Below are 25,568 nucleotides of genomic sequence, written 5' to 3' on the forward strand. Positions count from 1 at the left end.
TTATTTAGTAGTACTGGTATCGTCGTTGACAATGCACGTTCGGTCGACTCCTAGATAGCCGTTGCATTCTATCGTTTATCAACATGATGATTCCTCACTCCAAAAACTTTTTTGGCCCATTTAATGTATCACTTCTTCTTTCTGTTGCCCACACTATGTCTGCATTTCAATTTGTATTATTAAAACTGATCGACGAGGCTATCTCCTAGGACTGGTCAGCATGGCAATCGCTCTTCAATTTCTGTAAGAGTTTGATGTTCTGAGCAAATGTACGAATATATGTAGGAAGTGTTGGCTCCACAGGCAGCCAGATATGACGAAGAAGGTCGCGTGTGAGTGGGTGTTTGGTTAAGAAGTGAGGGTAAGTTCTGCCAAGGAATGAACAGTCCCAGGAGAACTTCGGCCAGATCATTCTGAATTGCTATGGTCGTAGAGCGTCCACCTGGCATGGAATCCTCTGAGGACTGATACTCTGTCAGCTCGCTTTGGAGGGTCACAGTGGCCGTTTGGGACGCAGATCGAGCCAGCCTGTGCACATGGGTACGGTGTCATGGATGTGTCTCATGAAATGGAATGTCTTCTGTCGTCGCGTCCTGGAGCCTTTTGGTGCGTACGACCAGGCAGTACTCAAAAAGAGAGCTCCTCGCAGTTTATAATTGTCGAATATATTTTCAGGTGCGGTCGCGCCTTGGTCGTAATTGCACGGTTCTTCTCCAATTGTATCGGATGAGACAGCATCCCCAGAACCACCTAATGGATGATAGACCGAAAATATCGTCTCAGGACCAGAGATTCAAGCGTGTGAAATGATAGTTCAGCGTGTAGTAGGAAGGGAGTTGGAGTAATGTGCTCGCCACTTGCACACCACTGACTTCTCCGTCCTGTGACAAGCTACTAAAACAGCGGAGAGCAAAGTTGTCCGTTCCTTTTCGCCGAAGCCTGACGTCTGCCGCGCTTGGGGCAGCAATAGAGCTTGCTCGATCAATGGCTTGTTTCAACAACGCAGCCTTCGCTACCATCTGACCACGTGAAACGTCATCCTTGGTCGCATAGTTAGTGATGTAGTAAAGAGCGACAGAGACTTTAACACGGTCGGGATCCAGGAAATATCATGATGAAATTATAAAGGTATACAGTATACAGGTAAGATACAATGACTCTTTAATAGGAGAGGTCTGGAACGATGTGTATTGCCTTCTTGATGCAAGACTAATTATTGTCAGAACTATCCTGGGTCTGGGGACCCAAAGCTATTTGTGACAAGATCAGAGCGGGGTAAGGTGTCGATCCGGTCCCCGGTCAAGTCCTTTATCAACATTTCCCTTTGGCCATTATCAGTCAGGTGATTCATTCATACCAACTGATATATCGTTCCAGTATTGTCAGGGGCATTATCCATGACACAAGCACTAGTTGGCAAGGCAGCGACGTGATCCGAATGGAATGTCCAATCACACAGGGTAAAAGGGGACTGGACGGCACGAAACGACACCGCAAAAATCTGGATTGGAGTAGGAGTGCTCGGTGCGGCCTCCGTGCTTCATCTTATGCTGTGGGGGAGATGTAAAACGGAAGCAGGAAGACTGGGCGAGTACGACTCCGTCCTCGTACCCTACGCTGCCCCTGGCTTGTAGAACCTTGTGGGAATCTTGTGCGTGGCCAATTCATGCGCCGCCATGGGGAGCTCGATTCAGCCCGACAGGCGAGACGCGATTTATTTTCTTCCTTCAAACTACCGCATCTCTTGGCAAGCCTAGTGCCGTTGTCCTCTGTTGTCTTTTGTTCTCTTTCTCCTCGCTTATCTCCGCTACAGTTGTGGCCTTCTTGTGTCACTACTGATCTTAGCCTCTTTTACTATGTATTTGTTCTCCCCCTTTGTTCTCCTCCCCAAATTTGACTTGTGTTCGTCAGTTGCACACCACAATCCATCATGCCGTCGACGGTTGAAGAGAAGCAGCCCATGGAGATGGACGAGGCCTACGTCCCGGATACGCCCGAGACTGGCGGTTTGTCGGCCACGGACGATGAGCCAATTGACCCCAAGGCGGAGCGCAAGCTGCTGCTGAAGCTTGATCTTGTCATCTGGCCTGTCTTCTTTGTGATCTACATGATGTCCTTCTTGGACCGCATCAACATCAGCAATGCTCGCATCCAGGGCATGGCCGCTGAGCTCGACATGCTTGAGGGCACCCGCTTCAATATAGCCCTCTTTGTAAGTTTCGCGAGAAAAGTAGCAAAACTGAGTGCGACCAAAGTCAGGGCTAACTTTGATGCGCAGGTATACTACATCTCATACATCATCTTTGAGATCCCCTCCAACATGGTCATCAGCAAGTTCCGCCCTTCCCTGTACCTGACGAGGCTCATGTTCTGCTGGGGCATCATCAACATGTGCATGGGTTTCGTTCACTCATACGGCGCCCTCGTTGGCCTCCGATTCCTCCTAGGTATCTTCGAGGCCGGCGTGCTCCCCGGCATCATCTACGTCACGTCGCTCTACTACAAGCGCCACGAGTACCAGAAGCGCGTGTCCTTCTTCTTCTGCAGCACGGTTGTGGCTGGCGCCTTTGGCGGCCTTCTGGCGTACGCCATTACTGGCCTGGCTGGGACCCACGGTTTAGCCGCGTGGCGCTGGATCTTCATCATCGAGGGCGCCCTCACCTCTGGCCTGGCAATCCCCTTCAGCTTCCTGGTCATTGACTGGCCCGAGCAGACCAAGTACCTCAATGCCGAGGAGAAGGACCTGCTGCGCCACCGCATGGCACTCGACGTCGCCGACGCGTGCCGCATGGATACCCTCAATAAGTCATCGGCCAAGCGCGCCCTGGGCGACTACAAGATCTGGCTCGCGGGCTTCCTCTACATGGGGGTCAGCGTGGCTGGCCTGTCTGGCACCTTCTTCCTGCCTACGATCCTCAACGAGTTTGGCTGGAAGGCCCAGCAAGCCCAGGTCCGGACCATCCCTATCTACGTCTTCGCCGCCGGGATGATGATCATCGGCGCGTGGGCCTCTGACCGGCTCAAGCACCGCTTCGGCTTCATCATTGCTGGTGCCCTCATGACCACCGTTGGCTACTCGATGCTGCTCAACCAAGTCGGCAAGTCGCGCGAATACAAGTTCGGAGCCGTCTTCCCCATCTTCGGAGGTGCCTATATGATCGCCCCTATGTGCCTGGGCTGGTTGCAGAACAACCTGTCCGGCCGCTGGAAGCGAGCCTTCGGCGCCTCCATCCAGGTCATGGTCGGCAACGTCGCTGGTATCATCGGCGCCAATATCTTCCTCATCAGCGAGAGCCCCGTACCCGGCCCCAACGGCCAGGTCTACACCGGCCGCCCCTACGTGACAGGCTACAGCGTCTCACTGGCCTTGATGTGGTTTGGTGCTATTTCTGCCACGGCCATGTTCTTCCTCATGCGCCGCGAGAACAAGAAGAGAACTGCTGGTGAGCGTGACCAGATCCTCGATCTGCCCGAGGAGGAGAGGAACAACCTGGGTGACCACCACCCTAGCTTTCGGTTTACTCCGTAAGGAGATGAGACGACGATTCGTCCGAAGCATATAGGTCTGGGTCTGGGTCTGGGTCTACTCTCAAAAAAAAAAGAGAAGAAAAAAACAATTGTCATTAACAGATGTAGACTTTCAAGTTGGCAACATGTCCACTTCTTGGTATTGCTCGTCTAGCTACTACCTAGGCCTGTTGGCATACATATCATGTAGCTTGCGTGATATTTCTTGGACTTCCCTGCCGAGAGAGTCTTCAAGATTTTTAGTAATTATTACTTGTAAATAAAAACAAATCCTATCGGAGTATTCTCACGTGCCCATTCCACCATGCATCCGCGTAAAATACGCTATGTTCGATTCGATATTGCCCTCTCCTGTCCTGTTCTGCCCCAAAGTCCCAATGTAACAAGCCCACTCCAAACCTGGCTTTGGCCCTTACCCAGCCTGCGGACTCGTCTGTTCGCTCGCTACTTGCCCTACCCACTATAGGTGGAGCAATGCCAACAGGCACAGCACATCTCCCAGGTAGATCTCAATAGCGACTCCATTCCCTACAGCCTACGTTGCAGGGGATCAAGGGGTAGGAGGCTAGGCCGTGGACTCGGTTGAACCCACTCGCCTGCTGGGTGGGCTTGGCCGCTTGGCCTCCACGCTGACTTGTTGGGGGGGGGATGGCATGGCCCCTAAAAGTAAAACGGCTCGGCGCCGCCCTGCGCAGAACCTGAATGGCTCAACCCTCGCCCGCGTCTGAGTCTACTCTTTGCCGCAGCCGGTCTTTATTTTCGACGTTTCTTTTTGGTAATACTGCTTTTACTGATCCAGAACTGCGGCGACTAAAACCGCCCATCATGTACACGGCGTCGGTTGCCTTCTTCGAGGCCATCTGGGATGCTGGCATCACGCACTGTTTCGTCAACCTGGGCTCGGACCACCCCAGCATCATGGAGGTCATGGTGCAGAGGCAGCACGATGGACGGTTCTTTCGTATTATGACCTGTCCCAGCGACCCATGGATCGAAGACCGGATCTGTCATGCGCCCTTCGCCCTCTTGCTCGGTGATGTACGTTGAGAGGATTCCGTCTGTTAGGGCTGGTTTCTCATTTATCTGTGGCCCAGGGATCAGTCTCCCTGGAGTCTTCCCCAGAGTTTCCCTAACTATTTCATCGGATTGTTCATCAATATGCACCTCTGGTTCTTCAGTGACTCCACATTCTGCTTGTATCTCCCGCGATGACTGTCCTTCGGGCTGTCTATCCATCCCAGGCACATGTCCGTCATCGGCCTTTGTTATTCTCGAATTATGTGTAAGGCGTGGAGGGGTATGATTTCTGGTATATAGGGATTTGAACACTGTTTCGGTGAGGATAGGGTCTTTATTGTTTAGATTAATCGCGTGTTCGGTCTCCTGAAAACCCCCGCCGCTTGTTAGCCTGAGTCTCAAAAAGCTTAGTAGGTGGAATCTGTATCACCTTCAGTTCCATCGCCGGCGTAGTCGGTGCATAGGAACCGCGAATTCTCGCGCAGTTTTCGTGATATTAGGCTTTGTCTGCTCAGATAGAGAGTCGAGAGCTAGCAGAAGCTATTTCTCCAATTCTCTATTGATTTTAGGCATTTTGGTGGTGTGGGTAGTGAGAAGGTAAAAGTGTAAGATTATAAAAAAAACGTTGCATATAGCTGGCGGGACCCTCGCTTGCGAGGGTCTGTATTTTGGTAAAAAATGTAAGGGCCGGTTATATCTCTGGGAGGAGGACCCAACCTCCCGTGGACCTTGGCGCCGCTTAGCTGCATATGCACGTTAGTGTCAAGACAGAGCATAGCCACAACCCAAGTCTGTGTGCAGTCAGCGACTAGCGCACGCGTCATTTACGGTGAAGGTGTGCGCTCTTCTGTATTGGTCACCGTGGATACGAATGTAGCCGAAAGCGCATTAAAAAAGGAGGCAATTGGTTAAATTAGGGTTGCCATCGGCCGTAATTGGTTGAAAGGATTGGAATCCGTGGATTCGACGATAGATTAACGGCGTCGGAGATGCAGGAGCCTGGCACTGGTAGGTAACTTGACGGCGCGAGGTCGTATATAAGGGAAATACTCGGGGAGCGCCATATCTAGAGGAGAGAAAAGGGGCAACGAACGAAGCTTGAGTTGCTATCCGAAGAAACAAAAACCAGATAAGGGATCTAAGAGGAGAGGAGTAGAGAAGGCGAGAACAATATAGTGGTCTTACATCACCCGCATATGGACCCTGCATCATTACCCAGCTCCACCACTCACACGGGCCTTGGAGGCTGTTGGATCTCAGAATCAGGCTACTCTTGGCGAATAATCTTCGACAATCGGATAATTGTGTGTGCTTGGCGCGTGGTTCTTTCCCTTTGTGTGGGGCAACCCTGTAGGATTGGGGGCCAATTCCCAGGGGAGTCCGTCTGCAGATCGTCCACGGGTATCTTCTGACAACTCTATGCCTGCATATTTCTGCCATAGAGTGAGCGGGTTATTGAGGTTATATTCGGTCTTCCGGGGTAGAGACCGCTAACAATCACGATCTCCGTTTTTAAGACCTTGGATTTCCCCCCTGGTGCTAGCACTCTTCGTCTCCCGGGTTTTTCTCTTCCCTCCCCAACCCCCCAACTCCCTTTACACGGAGGAAGTGCATTGATCCTTGATCCACTCATGATCGCCTTAATCGCCTTGATCGCCTTTGTCCGAGAAGAACATGGCATTTTCACCTTCCCGTCGAGCCCCCGCCGCCTCGTCGGGTCCCTTTGTCTGCACTGATCCCGACTGTCGTAAATCCTTTCTACGGAAAGAGCATCTCAATCGCCATCTGGTCACACATACAAGCTCGCGTCGACATAAATGCTTCATCTGTGGGCGAAGTTTTTCCAGGAGGTAAGAGCCGCTCGCTGGTCGCTTGGCATCTTGGCTGTAGAAAACGATCGGCTGATTGATCCAACAGTGATATTTTGAACCGACACCTGCTCCAGCATAAGTTACCTCCAGACGGCGCAAAAAGAACACCGTTAGCATGCCAAACGTGTCGCCGTCGTAAAACAAAGTGTGATTCGAACTACCCCTGTTCCACATGTGCCGACAGCGGGGAACCCTGCGTGCGTGGACCATCTAACATGCAGGTATTCATCCCTGCCACGCGATCGATCCGCAAGGGTTCCCTGCAGGAGGAGAGGCCAATCGAACCTACAGAGGAAGTAGACCACGAGAGGGCTAGAAATCCGATCATCCCAATTGCAGAGGATATACCCCCCATGCGACTAGATTGGAATCCACCGATGAACAGAAGTGCGAGCAACAGTTTTGCCAATACTTGGAGAAATCTGGAGGCAGATCAAGACCCCCTGCGACCGCTAACCGATCCATTAATGAGCACGAAGTCCGGGATCGACACAAGCACATCCACCCCGAACACAACTCCTCCTTTGTACTATGGCGAGACATTGGACATTATGAGCTTCCCATTTGACACCCTAGTACGGCAATCTTCAGAAACCAGAGATCACTTCGGTATAGATCAATGGTCTGAAATACTCATGAGCGATGTACCAACCTTGACCCTCAGCCGCAGTTTTTCAAGTGAGCGGAAGCTACAAGCTAGTACATTTAAGAACGACTCTGATAAAATTTAGCAAACACAGCTACGTCAATACCCAGAATGACTGGCCCTGAGATATCTCCCCCAGCATCATCTAGTGGGTGGTTGCAGCTGCACGAGGTCATTACGAGCCAAGTCCAGTTCGTTACTTCACAGGTCAAATCCATTGACTTCGAACATTTCCATCAAGCGTGGCCATTTTTACACGTTCCCACTTTTGCACCCGAAAAGCAGACTAATCTGTTGACAAGTGCGTTGGCCAGCCTATTAATGTGGATGCAAAATATTAACCATCACCATCTGGTACCGTGCGCAATCAACCAGGAACTAACATGGGCACTAATGCCTAAGATAGTGAGTGCCGCTTCTATGGTGGACCAAGCTTTGCAGTACGGAAATATTAATATTGGAATAGACGGAACAAGCCTTGACAGCAGACCCAACAACTGACATATCATTACCAACTCTACAAGCATTGGTCATCACCTTAATCTATGCGATTCTCGGAGATGTAGGATTTCTTCCTCGATAGCCAGAAAACGGAACAGGTTAACTAATAGTCCTAGGCACCTGCATCTAGTTTGAACTGGGCAGCACAGTGGACCGATATCGCAATCTTCACTTTGCGACGGCTCGGTGTCTTGGATGATCGCTGGCACCCGGAAGAACACGTACAATCCGCTGACGATCGATGGGTCCAAGCTGAGGAGATGAGACGGTACACCCCGAGCTTTTCCCCATATCTACAACCACACACTTTCTAATACCTCATTAGGCTGGTATACGCGGTTTTACGCATTGATACCTATTTGTGCATTATTCTCGATCGCCCCCTACCATGCGTTACCAAGAGTTCGGACCGCCACTGCCTGTGTCAGACGATCTCTGGCGAGCAAAAACCAGGGCGGACAGAACAAACTTGCAGTGGTATGAACCGGCAGGCCGGACCAAAAGTGCATTTTTCACAATGGTTCGCGACGGACTGGAGTCGCGGGGGTTTATGACTGGGTGTCTTCGAATGCCTCAACTGTCCCTGGAGGATAATCATTTCAGTCTCTGTGCGTTCTTGTCGGAGCTATGGGGGGTTTCTAAAGAGGCCCACGAGGAACATCATCGACACTACCGCTCACCTGAATTGAACCGCACCGCAGACCGAGTCAAGCTCTGGAAAGGATATCCTCAGGACTGGCGAATCCATATTGAAGATACCGACAAGCTGGAAGATGCCTTCTTTGGGGAATGTTTAAGCGACTGCAACCATTTCCTCGGTCTCGACCTTACCCTGTACCACCTTCTCTGCCTCAAGCTCTATGCCAATCTCCGGTTGCTCGAGCACAAGAAATGCTGCTCGGGTTGCCAGGAAGCCAACAGCGAAAATGTCATTAGTATCTGGGCTCGATCTCCAGACGGTCGTCAGGCGGTCTACCACGCCGCCCAATTGAAGCGTATCTATGAGCGTGAGAGCAGACTCTACAAGCCCAACGACCAACGTCTGTGCAACGTACTAGGACCTGCTGGCTTGTTTGCTAGTGCCATAGTTCTCTGCACCTACAGCGCCAAGGCGCCTGGCGTTAACACGCCTGAGGGCGACACCGTTATGACAGCGCCGCATGATGAAATCGAGCTGGGTCAGTCGAATCTGGTGGGCTCGCCTGAATTCGAGAATTGGATTTCTGAGGGTGGCCCCGCGAGCGTGGACGGGGTCTCCCTGCATCCTTTTTCGGTACCCCTCTTCTCGTCATGGCACCGTGATCGGTTAGAAACATGCCCTGTCTACTCGTCGCGGTTGGTCACCTTCCTCCTCACATTAAAGTTCTGATGACCACACAAGTGTATGTGATTCGCCATATGATGCATGGAATGATTATAAAATAACAGACGCTCTAATTAGCTTTGATCTCCCTTCAACAACGCCCTAAATTAGCTGTGGTCTGCAAGGTTGTTCCGTTGTTCCCTGCTGTCTGACGGAGATCTCCGTATAGAGTATTTAAAGCCGAACATATACTACCTAGGGGTAGGAGAGGAGCCTAGATGATCATTATTAGGTACAACAGTTTATCCTATCTATAGCGCACTCACCCTTCTATCCCATCACCCACTCACCACCACCTTAACCCTTTACATTGTATAGTCCCATCTCATCCATAACAAGTTACATACGACCATAGGGTGTGGAAAACAGGGCTTCCCGTCCGCTCAGCCGTACTTAAGCCACACGCCGGTGAGTTAGTAGTTGGGTGGGTGACCACCAGCGAATCCTCACTGTTGTATGTTTTTGCTTTTTGGATTTGGTTGGCTATGTATATAGCAAACAAGGAATTGCGCTTATTGCTGCTTTTACCGATGTTCACTAGTGTCCCCCCTATAGGTCATTATAAATGACAGAAAGCTGAGGCATCCAGCGTTCTCTATTGGCCTTGGGTTGCTATTCTGGGAGCAGGCATAGGAAGTGCAATGCGTGGTTGGTCTGCTACTCGAAAGTTCTAGAAGCCTTCGCGAGCCATGTGATGATCATTGTCGGTTTCAGTTGGAGATACTCGACCCAACGCACGGCCCAATTCCCACACCGGGAACTGGGCCGTGCGTTGGGTCGAGTAAGGTGAATCGCAAAAATGATTGGGAGTTCCGAGTGCCGTTGCGAACGAAGAACATCCTGGGAAGTAGAAAAGGAAGGTCTTGCTTGGCGGAAGATGCTCGCCGGGTAATAATTCGGCCGGTCCGAAACTAAGCATTGTACTCCATACTTACAGTAGTTGCGCCTACAGACTTGCAAACTTGAGATCTAGATCAAAATACTTGTGACCCATATAGACCGTAGTCAGAAGACCGAGGGCCCTTATGGTTACTAAGCCAGGGTGCCGCCAGTTGTAAGCCTCATACTTAAAAAAAAATTTTACCGCTTATTCATTGCAATAGGTTTTCAGAGCACAAGTTCAAACGAACCTTCAAGTTTCAGCCCCAATTGACTGGAAACAAACGAACGGGAATACCAACTTTAAAGCCTGTCTGACTGAAAATCACAGATTTCTCCTTCTGTTGAGGCTGATAATAACGACGAATTTAAAGCCCCCACATGCACAAATGAACCCAATATATCCATCTGATTATAGGGGCAGTATCACTCTCTGGACCAGTAATGCGTGGTTATCGCTGTTGGCCGAGTTTCTTCGTGCCACTTACCTTACAGCCTTCCGCCCTTTCAGCCTATACAGCAAGATACTTGTCAGTCCTTCATAGGCGTATGCAAGAGCGTATCATGGCATGTATCACCTCGAATTATATCAACCTGTTCACAAGTATCTCGATAGATATGATCCCATAGTTGTTGGTATTGCTCGACGATACAAAGCCGGCCATCCGTGTTCTGTTGTTCGACGTTTTTAGGCTTGTTGGCTTGGCTCATGATGTAGGGTACGAAGGGGTATGAGAAGAGAGGGGTATGAGAAGAAAGGAGTGAGAAGAGATGGTCAGGAGAAAGATTCGAGGGCATTATTCGTGGACCAAGGATAAAGTATGAGGAGTCGGTTGTGAAGGGCTGATGCGGAACTCGACTTAGTTGGACAAGGCCAGTTGCAATTGACTACAAACTTAGACGAGTTATGATACTCGGGGTGCTTCCAGCGTTCCTTCATCACGTGACCCATCTTCTCGTTCCTTGTCGTTAGTCTGCGGGGCCGCGAGTCTTCGGCTGAGAAGGCATGGCCTATAATGTCTATTAAACACCCTACATATTTGTGATGTGCCATTTTGTTCAAAACGAGAAATTGAATTCTCACCGGCTGCCATTCAGTTCTTTCACCACATATGTTCATATCGTCAACATTGACATGCGCACGAAACGCGAACTGTCTATTACACTTGAGTCAATAACAAAATACATTATTCGTGTCCAATGGTCAACATGTCTAACATACACCAACCGCCTGAACAGCATAGCGTTTGGCAAGATCCGTGCCGGTGGATCAGTGGGTCAGTAGTCTGAGTGGACCGAGTAGCGACCACCTTTTCAGCTGTCGGCTGGCCTAACAGCACTCCCGCATAGCAGCATGTATTTAGAGCGGGCTACATCGGGCAAATGAATTCATCATCATCATTAACTATGTCTTTGGGACAGGAGCTAAATAATGCGTATTGTGTGATATCCGTCTGTTCGAGCTTCAAATCCGTAGGGGAGCAGGACTTCGGGACAAGTGCTTTACCAATTCAAATGGCAACGAAAATAGATCGATCTGACCGCAATTAAATGATAAAATCGTAAGGAGATGAAATTAATAATTCACCATTAACGCGAGGGTTCAACGTAATTTCCAACGTGAGGAAAATTGGCGGGCGGTGAAATTGTGACCAAACGTTCATAAACCAGGCGATTTAAAGAGGGCGTGCAAAAGTGGTGTACAGCGTGGTTGAAGTACTCCGTACAGCAGGACTGAAAAGATTGGCTAACTGAGAGCCCCATCCCCACCTAAAGCGCAGGTCCGTGCATTTCATAATACTCTCGTACCCCCCAGGTCTCTGACAAAGAAATTACTGGTGACGCACGCTTTCGCCCGCGGTATGCCCTGAAACGACAGGAAAAGACATGGGGATTCACTCTTATTGACCCACTCAAATTTTACAGGAAGGACACGTTATCTGGATTATGCGAGGAAGTGGCCGACAAGACAGGTTTTAGTTAAAATTAGTTAATGTTTTGCTCGGTCATTCCCCGTCTTTCGGGAGCTGGGGAATCATTTGAGGTGGAGATTCGTTTCGTTAGCAGCGCCTGGCCAGGTTATTTGCGACAGAGCGGCATCATCACAGCCTCTATCTCCCTTGCCCAGCACCGCCTTCGAATCTCGTAAACTATCCTCGCCCTTCTCAGGCACAATTGAGCTCACACGACTAAAAACAGGCATCAAGCGAAAGCAATTTTTACTTCGCACGTAAAACTCCTCCCCAGCACACTCAACCCACACCTCGACATGCAAATAATACATTCTCTCAATATTAAAGCTTGTAAACGCGGGCGCTATACGTTCGTCGGCCGGTATCACCACCTTTATCCATGTTGTATATCCATTCCCATTCGATAAGAGGACTCCCCAGTTTCGGTTCTCAATATCAAAAACCACGTTCTCATTTTTCACTGTGTGATCTCCCCGACTTTTGGAAGACGGAGCAAAAAGCGATGTAAACCCCACCAAATGCACCCTATATCTTCTCGCCCAAAACTCTGGGATGCTCGGTGCCGTCGACGTCCTAGGCGCGGGTAGTATATTCACAAGACACTCTCTCGAGCCACCCAGATATCCATAAGTAGGGGTATCCAGGAAGATCTGGAAGTCAAAATGCGGCACCACCTGTAACCCCGTTTGGTCCTTCTTTTCTGAACTGATATGACGGCTGTGCTTAGGTAGAAGCATCAAGCTCCTCACCACGCAATCCCTCCGCACCGCGATAGACGGCCTCATCTTCTGTATTATCTTGAGATCTAGCCCGCTGTACCTTGGCTCAAATGTAATTGAGACTTTTTCCTCGCATATTCGTGTAGATTTCCCGATCGAACTGTCATACTGGATCCAGATCGAGGCGGTCACGGCATACTCCACTGTTCCTTCGGAGACTACTCCGCCCATCACCTCAGTAAAGGAAGGCGGGAGAGTGTGTTGTTTCGCGCCTGGTTGCATGTTTTGCATCTGGACAGTTGGCGGATGACTGTCCGCGTCCGTATCCGCAGTCGCAAGGATATTCGGAAACGGAAATGAAAAAGGGCAAATATGTTCCCTATGCGAAAGATATAGATTGATAGCCGTGAAACGGAGAAATGTGGCGTGACCACTATGTGATTCGACTTTCGTTTCTGTGTTTCCAATGAGCTGGACGAGGAGGCGGATCGGGTAGGATAGGAACCGGGCATTTCTTTTTGGGTTGTATCTTACGTCCCCGGTTACTGAGTCTCCTGGTTTGTATTTTGTAGGGGGATTGAGGGTGAGGGTGAGCATGGTGATAGTTTTGATTCTGTTCTTGTTGTGTGTTTCGGGGGAGATAGAGGAACTAAAATGGTACGATAAATACATCACAGAGACCAAGAAGCAAATACGTGACAGTATGCGGCACGAGAGCGACCAACAAATACGACCAATGAGAGCGAGGCTTGGCGCGAGAATTGGGTAAGTCTGTTCCGCAGCGCTAACCCCGCCTCGCGTAGGCCTATGGTATGTAACACTTTTCATTCGCTCCATTCCTTCGTTTCAGGGCACTATCAAGGAAGCGGAAAAGCACACGTGACCGATACGTATCACGTATTGCCAAGTACTCGCGCCAATGAGAGCGAGGCTTGGCGCGAAATTTGGCTGTGTTTTCTCGTAGCGTCAACTCAGCCCTCAAGTCAGTCTCGCGCAGACCCACGGTTTGTACAGCAATATTCGAAATCAGATTCCCCTATAGACACTCGCGAATTGTTCTCGGTTCGTATCCGAAACCACTCTAGTCCGTATTTGGCAAAGCCGTAAATCACTATTTTCTAAGAATTCATACCTTTATTCCCAGGACGACTGTGAGACGTATAATACTATATCTTAGACGAAACTCCTATACATCCGCGACCTCTGTGCCCCTCCATGCCCATCGACCTCCCGTGCCCTGGCATCCATCTCTCTGCAGCAACACCATCTCGGGAATTGCTAGAATCATCTGCACAGTATGGCACCGAGACTACCCCCCTCAAAACTAAATTCCACACTTTATATGTGACATGATACAAAGCTCGAAAAGGCTGACGTAATCTGAAGGCAGCGAATGTAAGATTAAAAACATGCGCAGGCAGCTGTGACACGATGTGGATACATATCTTGCCAGTGATCTTAGGATGGTGCGACTCGCCTACAGAATTTCAATTTTTTTGGGCGGAAATAAGTAAAAAATAAGGGCGATGTCTCTCATCCGTCCACTCAGGGTGCTCAGCCACATCCTCTACTGATGGAGCCCAATCTTTGAAACCCGTCAAGGTAAAGCCACTATCCAATAGAAGCTTCACGTATGTTTCCACGGTTCGGTGGTACTTCCTGACACCATCCACCCCAAGCCAACTAGTCACCCGCCAGCCTTCGTCACTGTAACAATTCAATGGCCATACCTTCCGTTCCTTACCACATTCTTCGAAAACTTTCCAGTTTGGTCCCGGGTGAATAGGCGCAGAACATATAGGGTGTTCGACCGAGAATACCAATTTTCCATCTTTTTCAAGGGAGGTATGGATCTCTCGATAGAGCCTTGCCAAATCCTCAACATAATGGAATGTCAGAGAACTATAAACGAGGTTGTAAGATCCCCTTTCTCGTTTGTCGCCGAAGGTAATGGACTCAATGTCTCCTGTTTCGAAGCTGATTTCCTCAACATAAGGCGAGTCGGGATCAGAGCGATTGGTTTTCGTATCGGTTTCAAATTGCTTTGCTCGACTGATCATTTTGTGGGAAATATCCACTGCTTTGACGTAGGCAGCGCCGTTGTCCCGGGCCCATCGCGCGAACCAACCATACCCGCAACCTAGATCAAGGATTCGATGTCCTTCAAGGTTGTTCCGAGCCGGGTTGGTCAAAGGCGATTTGTCGGTAAGTATCATATGTCGAAGCTCATGCCATTCCGGCGCCGCTGATAGACCGTATTGTGAACGAGGAAGGGTGCCGTAAGCAGAAAAAAAGGCGGAGTCATCATAGATATTTTGAGCTTGTGAAGCCATTGTAGAAGAATGTAAGTTCCAATATTTGTGATCTGGGCAGAGTCGGAGGGGAGATATTAGATATAAGATTTTTATTTTCATGTGGGATACACGACTAATGCCGACTCGGAATTTCCGTATTGGGTTTCCGACAAATGATGAGATCGCCATTCCTCCTCTTTCGGTGACCGCATCTAGAACATTCTACCAGGCTCTGTGGAGACTTACTGTATTTTACAATGACTCACCTGCTTCTAACCGAGCCACCAACACCAACACCATCACAACACACGATTTGACATTCCGCGTGAAACTATGAGTTTTGGATTCGGCGTTGGCGATTTTATTGCCGTTATTGGGCTTGCGCGTCGAATCCGTAAGAACTTCGTAGGAGCGCCTAGTCAGTTCCACGAAATATCCGCCGAGTGCGTGTCTTTCCTGTCCTATGAATATTACTAACTATCAAACTCTCAGAGTTCGAAGTCTCGATATTGTTCTCCAAGATGTCGAAGTCGGGGTCTCGGATCAAGAGCTTGAAGAGAACCACAGAAGAAACCTAGGAAAAACCCTGAAAAGCTGTGAACACGTTCTACTTGATGCGGAGAAATTGATCATGAAATACAAGTTGCTAGAAGTTAAACAACCCCATGTATGCCACAAGGCAATACGGACGTTGAGAAAATTCACATGGGATCCTGCTGAAATATCCAACCTTCGAGACCGCATCGTATCGAATGTTACGCTCCTTGATACTTTCCTCACATTTTTATCAGGGTATTATGGGCTCTCAACCTCAAGCAACCTCGAGCTACCGGGATTACTAACAATTGCTATAGCCAAAGCATCTTGAAAATTGAGAAGGGGGTAGATCGGCTAAACGAGAAATTGGATAATGGAGAGCGGCTTGAAATTCTCAAATGGCTTACTACTATGGATCATATGTCCAGACATGCGAAATTAATCAGCGAATGGCAAGAAGGAACTGGACAGTGGCTTATTGACTCAACCGTCTACCAAGATTGGGTGAACACCGCGACCAAAACATTGTTTTGCTCGGGAAGCCCGGGCGTTGGGAAGTCGATTTGCGCCTCAATTGTGATTGACAACTTAATATCAACTCTCGGAAGGCAATCAGAGATTGGAATTGCGTACATTTATTGCGACTACAAAAGACACAGCAAAGAAGAGCTGGCAAACATACTTCTTAGTCTTCTGAAACAGTTGAGCCAAACGCGATCTTATCTTCCAAGAAGCGTGAGTGAAATGCACGATCGCAATGTTGAAAATCACAAGCGCCCATCTTCAGAAGAGATTTCAGAAACAATCTGCTCAGTTGCAAAACTATATCGTCGCGTTTTTGTTGTCATTGATGCTCTTGACGAATTCCGGGCCTTTGATAACTGTCAATCAAGACTGATGGAGGAGGTTTTTCACATCCAATCCCGGGTTGGGCTAAACCTCTTTGTCACTTCGAGAGTCACGAAAACCACAGAAACGACCGCGGCTTTCCACGATAATCGCCTCGAGATTCGTGCCAGCGAAGCTGATATAAGGCGATATCTCCAAGCCAATATGTTCCGACTTCCTGGGTTCGTCAATCGAAACAGCGCACTTCAGGAGGAGATAATCAGACAGATTGTGAGAATTGCAGACGGCATGTGAGACCTTATTCCAATCCGTCGTTTTATCCTCGTTCTTACTTTCTTCCTAGATTCCTTATTGCGCGTCTTCATCTTGAGTCTTTGGAGGCAACCAAAAGCATCAAGCACCTTCGACGTGCTCTCTCGAATCTCTGCCTAGGGACGGCAGAAAATTGTTATGCCAGTGTGTATGAATCTGCAATGGAGCGCATTCAAGATCAACTAAAACCACGGCAGGAATTAGGCATGGAGGCCTTAATGTGGATCGCGTGTGCTAGACAACGGCTCCGGGTGTACGAACTTTGTTGTGCACTTTGTGTTGAAGAAGGCGATTCCGATATTGATGAAGAAAGTCTCTCGGAAATCGAAGACATCATCTCAGCGTGCGTGGGTTTGATTACGATTGAAGGCGGATATGTTCGTCTCGTTCACCAAACAACGCAAAAATACTTTGATCAGACTAAAGAGAAGTGGTTCCCCAATGCGGAGGCCAGAATTGCGACGCTATGCATTACGTATCTTTCATTCAAGATATTCGAATGCACGAACTGCAACTCTGAGGTCGGCAAATGTGAACGCGATCCCGATTGTGAACTTGAGCTTTGCATGAAAACAAGCGAAAACAGTTTCTGCTATTATGCGGCAGATAACTGGGGCCACCACGCCCGCGCAGCGCTGGAAATTCCTAGGAACGTAACGGAATTTTTGCTCGATGAAACGAAGATGACAGCATCAGCCCAGATGATATGGGAAAAGCGACATGATTTTGAGTTGGATATCGGAGCTTATGGTGAAGAAGTCCCTAGTCAAGTGGCGGGACTTCACCTGGCAGCTTATTTTGGGCTTACGGAGTTTGTCTTGACGGTTCTGGAACAAAATCATGTTGTTGATATGCGTGATACTATGGGCAACTCCCCACTCATGTGGGCTACGATTGGAAATCAAACGGCGGCCATGGCTCTTCTTCTTGAGCGGAGCGCAAATGCCAATATCAAGGACATATTTGGCGATACACCACTCATTAATGCCTCAAGGGAGAGTGCTTTGACAGCTGTGCAGCTACTTATCGAAAAAGGCGTTGACGTTAATGTTGGAAATAAATATGATCAGACTGCACTCCATGCCGCGGCGCACAAGGGTCATGAGACAATTGTCCAGCAACTTCTCACCTATGGAGCTAGCATTAATTCCCGGGCTAAATTGACTGGCACAGCTCTCAACTCGGCATTAGTATCTCATCACTTGGGCGTTGCCCGGCTGCTTATTGAAAGCGGTATTGATGTCGACTTTCCGTCGGAGAACTTTGGTTCCCCTCTTCGGCAAGCAGCAAAATCGGGCTTTCAGGACATTGTTCGATTACTCCTGCAAAATAATGCTAATGTCCACGCTATTGATGAGCGCAGGGGGACAGCTCTCCAGGCGGCTGCAAGACAGGGAAACCAAGAGATTATTCAGATACTGTTGGATTATGATGCCGATGTCAATGCCCATCCGGCCAAGCTGGGAACAGCTCTTCAGATAGCCGCATCAAAAGGCCACCTGGAAACTGTCAAGATTCTTCTTGAAAGGGATGCCAATGTCAATCTAGTCGCCGGCGAATTTTCCACAGCTCTCCGAGCAGCATCGAGTATGGGCCCCAGAAAGAGCATACAGCTATCCCACGACAAACATGGTGTAATCAACATTCATGCATTCTTGAAAAACTGGCCCGGAGGGCTCGATGGAAAGCTTCCGGAGATCTCAAGAAATGATCATCTGGAGATAATAAAATGCCTTGTCAATAAGGGTGCTGACATTAACGCCTATGGGGAAGGAGATGGATATGCAACTGCACTCCAGGAAGCATCAATTCTTGGTCACCTAGACGTTGTTCAAACTTTGCTCGACAATCATGCGAACCCCAACGTCTATGGTGGGATTATCGGAAAGCAGATTGGGACAGCTCTCCAAGCAGCGTGTGCAGCAGGGCATCACGAGATTGTTCTGTTGCTTCTCAGGTTTAATGCAGATGCTTATATCCAGGCCGGTCGTCATGGGACAGCCATTCACATAGCTTCCACAAAAGGCCGCGACGATATTGTCCAAGCCTTGCTTGGCAGCTCTCGAAACTAGCACGCAGGAATCCTGAAAGTTGGGTGAGCTTGTGGAACTCGGAAATTCGTCAATTTTTAGTTTTGTCTGATTCTGGAGTTGATGACAAATAGCAATATACGTTCTTTCTATCGATCGATTTTTCTCAAAGCATTTGATGCATAAACCCCATCCCGGTGACACGAAATACCCTGTAGGATGAAACGCCCACCAGATACCTGCACATTCGAGCACCGTTACTCCCAATACATACACTTATATTACCTGAGAGCAGCAGAAATAATAAACATTTGATTATTATTCGATACCTTTTTTCAAGCAAAGATTATAAACTGTTAAAGTGGGAAGTTACAGTCGTTCTCGAAATCGGCTTGACACCTACACACTTACCATCCCATCAAGCAGCACCATTGTACTAGTGTATCTTACTTCAGTTCAGTGACCGTTTGGTACCATACAAGAAATGATATCATCGAGTACAGTCAGTGGACAAAGTTTCTACACCCCTATAGCCCCACCCAGCTCACCGTCACTATAGATTTATACCGCCTACCTAAAACAGGTGGTATGCGCCATACTATATTAGAATTCAATGGGGTTTTTGACCGGCAGTATATTATATTGGGGGTGTGGGGCCAGGGGTGTAAAAACTTATGTCCAGCCACTGTAGTTATTCCGAGCGCTAGCTACATTTGTCTTAGTCGGGCTTGGCATGATACGAAATCAAAGTTCGGAGTTTCTATACTGTTAATTGATGCGGTCGGACTTTGACTAGGACTTGGTTGCTTTTCGGCGGGCTGTTGACAGTGTATTCAGATAGGGATAGCGATCAACGAGTCGGTCGGGGAGACCGATCAAGCCTCACGATGTTGAGGGTCAGATATGATACCCATGAACGCTCATTGCGGATATATATATTTCAATCAAACACCTCTTTCCCTTTCGTTGAAAGTCCAAGAAATCTGACAAATAGAACATTGTAGAACTTATCGTCATCAAAAAAAGAAGTTCAGAAGAGAAAACTAAAAAATAAAAGTTCAATGTATCTATGTTCATGATCACAAGTTCGAAAATTGAGTGTTGACAACTATGGCCAAGCTTCAACGGTTGAACGACCGTGACCTCGCTTTCCGCAGTCGGGACGGACAGATCCACAGCTCAACACAACCAACACAGCACTAAAGCGAGGCTAGGAAAAAGGTTCATGATTTCTGGGGATGAAATTGACGGCGCTTTTCGATGATTTGACGTTGAGGTGATCAGAACACGAAATATGAGCCTGCCATTGCGGACGGAATATCTCCCACAAAGCCTCAATTTAAGAGGGCCGTGAAGGATTCGGCAGTGAGCCAACGTTTCTTGACCGACTCAGCATCCTGTTCTTCGACACGGCTCTTGCTCGTCTCCCTCGCTGAGCAACCAAAGACATCAAAATGTCGCTGCAAATAGTCGCTGTAAAAATATGCCACGGGTTTCAACAGGCCTCAATTAGGATAGGTGTCCTTCAACGCTTGCTACCAAGCAGAGCACGTAACGTAATAGGATGAGACGATATGTCTATAAATACGTCCTCTACCCCCAGCAATTTGCTCTACAATTTATCCACTTAACTACGCAAAGTCGAGCAGGCTTGTGTCTGAGGCATTCGATAGGTTCTCCCCTATGATCGAGTACTGGAATCTCTGATGTACTGACATTTATAGAATACATCGTGGACCAGCAAGCCAGACAGTGCCTGTGAGAGATATGATCCCCACCAGATGCACTGTCATTCACGCCAGCCGATCAAAGAGACAAGACTTAGGCTGGCTGGTCCAATTGTCTATGCGAAGAGGTCTCCACCACAGAAGTAGACTCAGCTGATCTACTGTACAGCCCCTGTGTGCATTCCCAAGAGAAAGCTCGAATATCCACGTTGCAGGTATGTGAATCTTAGCCTGACCTGTCTCACTGATCCTGAAGACGATGCGATTTCAATAGAACCGAGGACATTCGACCACAATGCACGAGCGTAAGAGTCACAGCTCTTTGCCGTCTCTTCGTCCCTAGTCTTGGCTCTCTTCATTTCTAGACTTGGCCACCAGAACATGTGAGTCATGGAGTATCTCGCCGGTCTACAAGCCAATGAATGACAGTGAACCATTGACATCGCACCAGAGTGCCCCCGAGGCTACAGCACCCCCGTTAGTGCTCTGCACAAGCCGTGGCCTACACACCATTCCTGGTCCCGTCGCTTCAGACCAAGGTGGCAGGCACTACGATGCGTGCCCATCGCGTCTTCCGCCCTCGACCTCACCGCCTTCATACCATGAACGGCGGAGTGTATGAACCTCTCTCTGGCCGTCCGCATCGCGAGGTCTTATCCCATTACGACTGTACAATTTCCTGTCACAGGTGGGCTCGTCACGTGCCTTTGGTGTCTCGGAAGTTGCTCGGTGCACTCAGCGCGGCTTCTTCGAAGCGACAGCCGGAGAGTACGATGAACATGAATGCAAAATGGCATAAATGGTGACTGCATTGCCGAAGAGAACTGTAAGGATCTAGTCGGTAAACTAACACGATCACGAGGCTAATGGGTCGTCCCGTCGCAAGCGTACACTCTGCGAAATTTATGAACAGGTAAGTCATAACAACTCGTCCAAGTGGTTCAAGCCTTGTTGACTCGAATCGTACAACAGGAGGGCACTATTATTCCTGTCAGATGCGAAGCGAGCAATTATCTTGTCTGCTCGAGCTCCCCTATGCCAATACGATCGCATGCTGCCTGTCCCTTCCACTATGACTACTCGTGGCGTCGATGATGAGTCACCGTACGGTTCAAATCATCCACCTCGGCCCTTTCTCACAATCGCTTCTGGGCATCAGATCATGGGTTGATCTATCTACCTAATGAAAGACCCAATTCCAATGAGCGTATATCACTGGCTCTCGGTATGGGAACACCGTCAAAGAGATAGCCTTCTTGAGGCTTTGGTTCCTGCCGTCCAATAGGTGATCCTCATTGTTCTCGGTTGGCATTTGGCGTCTTTTCAAGACTGGAAATCCAAAGGACACCGGGAGGAATTGATGTTTCGTCTTGTTAGATGACCAGTGAGCCGTACCTTGGTAGACGGCCAGGTTGTTAGTTAAAGTCTGCGTGCATGGAGAAGGTGAGGCGAAAGTCCCGTCATTTCTAGCCGAATAAGTTAAAATGACGATCTCAGTTTCAAATCGAGTGGACAAGACCGAGGACAGTTTCTGCGCTGGTTAGAAGGTGGATTCCGCCTCATGGGCGACCGTCGTCTATAAAAGAGACTACAAATCCACCCAAATGGCAAAACCGGAATTGAAGCCCTCTTCAAATTCTCCTCTCCCCTGCACCTTGTCCCCTATCCCCTGTCCTCCCTCATCCCCTGTCCTCCCCCATCCCCTGTCCTCCCTCATCCCCTGTTCCGTGTTCTCTGCCAGCTTTCCTGTTTTATGAGTGCCCACAATCACCACATCCCGAAGGCTTTTTCAGCCTCTCTCCCACACAATGTCAAACGCAATGTTTCGCCTGGAATCCCTTCGTACATGGAATCCTTTCCAGGACAAAGCCCAACCTCGAGATTCTCTCGATATTTGCTGCTACCCAAGTCCTGTTTCGATGACCGCTACCCCGCCTCTCTCCAATCCTATCGACCCCGTCTCAAAGAATCAAAAAAGTCGTTCCTACAAACCTGGCCAGCATCCCCTTCCTGCCCGCCCCCCATTGGAGGTTTGCTTGGATGGCGGTCTATATTCGGACGCTCAAACCACTCGACACGAGCCGGAGGATTTGGGCCGCACCCCCTCCAGTCCTCACGCTGAGACTTTCGACTCTGAAGACATTTTGCAATTGCAAGACATACCAGGCACAGAAGACGTTGATTCTGCCACAATTCCCGATAATGTTTGTCTGGGTGCTAAGCATCGATCCCCCGGTTTCGGATCGTGCGACTTGGAGCCTGCCGTTATTGCTGATCAGCACCACCATCAAGCTGTCGATTCTGGAAAGCCTACCCAGACTAGAGAGCTTCCAAACACTGAAACAATCGATCCCGCAATCCTCGACGATCATGCCTTTCCAGGTGGTGAGCAGACCCAAACAACGGAAAATACCACCGGCATCGCAATATGTCCAGACAGATGTCTCTTGGAGTGTTCCCACTCTCCGAATCAAGATCCACCTCTTCAATCCAGACGACAAAATGCAAAGCGAACGGCGGCTCCTGGTCGCCAGTCCAAAATAAATGAACGTTCGAGTGCTGGGAAGAGATTTTCAAAAAAAGGTGCCGCCCGGTCCAATAAAGGGCCCCATCGTCGCAGCAGCGTTTCATTTCCTACCGTTCGTGCTCAATTCTCGGCCCTCCCCGTCGAAGACCGGCTAGAGTTCTTGCCCTGGTTGTTTGAGGGTGCTTTATCTCATTGTATTTCTACGCCTTTGAGCACAGATGCCACTGTATCAAGATGCATCGCAAACCAAGATTCAGACATCACATACGACTGTGACCAGCCAAGCCCAAATACCGAACTAGCTGATGCTCAACATACCCCTTCCCTTGTATGAGAAAAGGGTTACTATGGTCCGAGGAAGAAGTATCTTTATTGGTGAAGCTCGAGGACGAACAGAATCTTGCTTGGTCGGAGGTGACGAGACAGTTTGCATAGAAATTCGCCGGGAGGAGTAAAGGGTCCATACAGGTGTACTGGAGCACGACGCTCAAGAAACAGCGGCGAGCTTTGGCGGATGCCACGTAGGTAAATAAGCTGAGGACTGTGAATTAATTGCCTTTGGACTACTACTATCAATATTGTACGGTTGATTATACTGTTACGACACCTGCAACAGCCAAGGAGCTGTTCAGACGTAGAGGAGCCAACCAAGTTCCCAGAAGCTACGCACCCAAAGCTGGGGGGATTTACTTAAGAACTGCCTAGCCAGGCAGAAACAAATATCAGGCCGTCATATCCTAATGTCGAAAAGCTAACGTAAGGGCAGGACCTGGGTTTAGACTAGACACTAGAGACAGTGACCAGCTGGCTTTTTGATTGCCTATCCCTGGTTTCTATCTAGCATCAGATGGCCACATCTTGTCCGCCTTTGCTACTGTCATGTCTTCGCCACGGGACTCGGCTTCTTTGGCAGTCTATATCCATTCATTATACGCTGTGCTCATTATACGCTGTGCGATGAGCAACCCTCGCAGCGTCCCATGCATCATTCGAGATCCACCCGTCAGAATTTGTATCAAGGTTGTCTCTTAGCCATGACTTGAGTGCTTGAACAGCCTCAAAATCCTCATAGTCTCGAGCATGCTGTTTCAATTCCGCTTCTGTGCGAGAGTATGGACATGAGCCCTCTAGCCCCAGTTCCACCCAGCGAGCTGAAAGCTCAATTAACTCTTGGCGGACAGCGACAGCGGAGTCTCTCCAAGTTGTGTAACAGTAGTGGAAGAGTCGAAAAAGAGTCGGATCAAGTAATCTTGCAGGACGAAGCTTAGGAACAAGGGCTGTCATGACCACATCATATGTTTGATAACAGACGGATGCATCTTTTAAATCTCGTTCCTTTTGTCCAGAATTTTCCGTTTCATTTTGTTCGTTCTCGAGTAGATCTTCCTCGGGGACCCTTGGTAGTGCAGCGAAATCAGGTGTCTCGTTGGCATAAATAAACGCGGGCTCGATGCTGGTTGATTGCCAATCTATCAGGCCAGTAATAACGGTTGGTTCTTCGGCAGAGACGTAGATATTCCTCTTGTGAAAATCCGGGTGAAGCAGAGCTGGTGTAGCAGCGTCCTCAATGCGTTTATCTTCAATCGACTTTTGTATCACCTCTCGACTTGTTTTCAATAGACGGATGTGATCTTGAATTGATCCTTGATATGGCAGAAGCTTGCGATTATTGACGGCTTCTTTGGGCAAACGAGATAAACCGGTATCTATCAAACCTCGACAATAACTTGTGAGATCTCTCCAAGGTCCGCAATTGGGGCTTGGGCCACGGTAGAGTTCAGGTTCTCCCGGATTTCAGTTCCAGAAAACCGGACTGCAATGTGGTCCCACACAGAAGCCCTGCTCAAACGGAATCTTTGAGTCCAAGTCTAGAGGCGCATCTGCGTAATATAGACTGCCGTAGGCCGGGAAGTCCAGTGAAGCCATCTTTTTCATTGTCAATGAAAGCGCTTTAGTGCACAGCATATGTTGTTCCGGGTTCATTTTGTGCCACTCTTGATGTAATTGAACACCCGCTACATGCTCCTGGATAATATATTCTGTTCCAGTAGGATTGGAAGGATTATCATTCCAGTCGAGAATTTTCGGTATCGGAAGCGAGATCTTGGATTGTACTATACAGACATAAATTAGTGAGCATGCCAGCCATACTCTCAAGGACAGGGGATACGGCTTAGCCTTACAATAAGTCATCGTTGCAACTTCAGAGTTGGTCGTCAACCTTGGCGGGCCAGCAATACCGGTAGGTGCCCTTGCCACAACACAAGGTCCATTGTCCATTGTTAAAAGGAAGACTCTGTTGAATCCACCTTCTCGCTTCTCGTATTGACAACGCTGGTGGCTCCTGGACATGTGTAAACAGCCCGCTCACACAGCGCTGAGAAGTCAAACATGACGTGGCGAGAGTTTCGCTCGAGCTCGTCCCGATTGAGCCATCTTCCACCGGTATACGAATGCGGATCATGTACTAGAATGCAAAATCAGTGACACATTAACTCGCTGGTCAATGACGGTGAGTGTATGCTACTAACGACGAGTCAGTTCTTGCGAATCTGTTCCAGGGGATGTGCTGTCGAGCCAGGTATGTGGCGAAGCTGCGCTGTTCTTGTTTCCCATGTCGGATAATGTTCGAGATGGGCAACGGAATCGACAATGCTGAATGATTGACGAAGGGACTCCCAACCGCCGCCAGACTCGGAGCATATCAGACTGCTGGTCTCCTTTTTCCAGGTTGTCAGCTGCAGGGGAGCTCGAGATTGGACGTCTGAAGCGCCCCCTTGACCCTTAATGGGGCC

General features: G+C 48.9%; 10 protein-coding genes across 10 annotated transcripts; 6 read left to right on the forward strand and 4 right to left on the reverse strand.

Moving 5' to 3' along the window:
• Positions 1 to 1,930: 1,930 nt before the first annotated feature.
• N7471_013637 (Major facilitator superfamily domain general substrate transporter) lies at positions 1,931 to 3,529 on the forward strand (the record flags this gene model as incomplete). The annotated part of the gene is made up of 2 exons (XM_057286356.1): positions 1,931 to 2,212; positions 2,279 to 3,529. 2 exons carry the CDS (start codon positions 1,931 to 1,933, stop codon positions 3,527 to 3,529), a joined length of 1,533 nt encoding a protein of 510 aa, XP_057129681.1.
• Positions 3,530 to 4,353: 824 nt separating this feature from the next.
• Positions 4,354 to 4,661, forward strand: N7471_013638 (thiamine diphosphate-binding protein; the record flags this gene model as incomplete). Its single annotated transcript, XM_057286357.1, has 2 exons — positions 4,354 to 4,566; positions 4,623 to 4,661. 2 exons carry the CDS (start codon positions 4,354 to 4,356, stop codon positions 4,659 to 4,661), a joined length of 252 nt encoding a protein of 83 aa, XP_057129682.1.
• Positions 4,662 to 6,631: 1,970 nt separating this feature from the next.
• N7471_013639 (uncharacterized protein) lies at positions 6,632 to 7,877 on the forward strand (the record flags this gene model as incomplete). Its single annotated transcript, XM_057286358.1, has 4 exons — positions 6,632 to 7,094; positions 7,148 to 7,467; positions 7,529 to 7,624; positions 7,680 to 7,877. 4 exons carry the CDS (start codon positions 6,632 to 6,634, stop codon positions 7,875 to 7,877), a joined length of 1,077 nt encoding a protein of 358 aa, XP_057129683.1.
• A 74-nt stretch (positions 7,878 to 7,951) lies between these two features.
• N7471_013640 (uncharacterized protein) lies at positions 7,952 to 8,932 on the forward strand (the record flags this gene model as incomplete). Its single annotated transcript, XM_057286359.1, has 1 exon — positions 7,952 to 8,932. One exon carries the CDS (start codon positions 7,952 to 7,954, stop codon positions 8,930 to 8,932), a length of 981 nt encoding a protein of 326 aa, XP_057129684.1.
• A 1,404-nt stretch (positions 8,933 to 10,336) lies between these two features.
• Positions 10,337 to 10,516, reverse strand: N7471_013641 (uncharacterized protein; the record flags this gene model as incomplete). Its single annotated transcript, XM_057286360.1, has 1 exon — positions 10,337 to 10,516. One exon carries the CDS (start codon positions 10,514 to 10,516, stop codon positions 10,337 to 10,339), a length of 180 nt encoding a protein of 59 aa, XP_057129685.1.
• A 1,324-nt stretch (positions 10,517 to 11,840) lies between these two features.
• N7471_013642 (uncharacterized protein) lies at positions 11,841 to 13,094 on the reverse strand (the record flags this gene model as incomplete). The annotated part of the gene is made up of 1 exon (XM_057286361.1): positions 11,841 to 13,094. The coding sequence occupies one exon, from the start codon at positions 13,092 to 13,094 to the stop codon at positions 11,841 to 11,843; it is 1,254 nt and encodes a 417-aa protein (XP_057129686.1).
• Positions 13,095 to 13,984: 890 nt separating this feature from the next.
• On the reverse strand, positions 13,985 to 14,830 carry N7471_013643 (class I SAM-dependent methyltransferase; the record flags this gene model as incomplete). The annotated part of the gene is made up of 1 exon (XM_057286362.1): positions 13,985 to 14,830. The coding sequence occupies one exon, from the start codon at positions 14,828 to 14,830 to the stop codon at positions 13,985 to 13,987; it is 846 nt and encodes a 281-aa protein (XP_057129687.1).
• Positions 14,831 to 15,124: 294 nt separating this feature from the next.
• N7471_013644 (ankyrin repeat domain-containing protein) lies at positions 15,125 to 18,561 on the forward strand (the record flags this gene model as incomplete). Its single annotated transcript, XM_057286363.1, has 4 exons — positions 15,125 to 15,234; positions 15,284 to 15,583; positions 15,646 to 16,467; positions 16,521 to 18,561. The coding sequence occupies 4 exons, from the start codon at positions 15,125 to 15,127 to the stop codon at positions 18,559 to 18,561; spliced, it is 3,273 nt and encodes a 1,090-aa protein (XP_057129688.1).
• Positions 18,562 to 22,054: 3,493 nt separating this feature from the next.
• N7471_013645 (uncharacterized protein) lies at positions 22,055 to 23,107 on the forward strand (the record flags this gene model as incomplete). Its single annotated transcript, XM_057286364.1, has 1 exon — positions 22,055 to 23,107. One exon carries the CDS (start codon positions 22,055 to 22,057, stop codon positions 23,105 to 23,107), a length of 1,053 nt encoding a protein of 350 aa, XP_057129689.1.
• Positions 23,108 to 23,700: 593 nt separating this feature from the next.
• N7471_013646 (uncharacterized protein) lies at positions 23,701 to 25,053 on the reverse strand (the record flags this gene model as incomplete). Its single annotated transcript, XM_057286365.1, has 3 exons — positions 23,701 to 24,479; positions 24,606 to 24,887; positions 24,957 to 25,053. The coding sequence occupies 3 exons, from the start codon at positions 25,051 to 25,053 to the stop codon at positions 23,701 to 23,703; spliced, it is 1,158 nt and encodes a 385-aa protein (XP_057129690.1).
• Positions 25,054 to 25,568: the final 515 nt, after the last annotated feature.

The sequence above is a fragment of the Penicillium samsonianum genome, assembly GCF_028829775.1.
Source record: "Penicillium samsonianum strain IBT 33392 chromosome Unknown utg000009l_segment0_segment0, whole genome shotgun sequence".
In the NCBI taxonomy this organism is placed as follows: domain Eukaryota; kingdom Fungi; phylum Ascomycota; class Eurotiomycetes; order Eurotiales; family Aspergillaceae; genus Penicillium; species Penicillium samsonianum.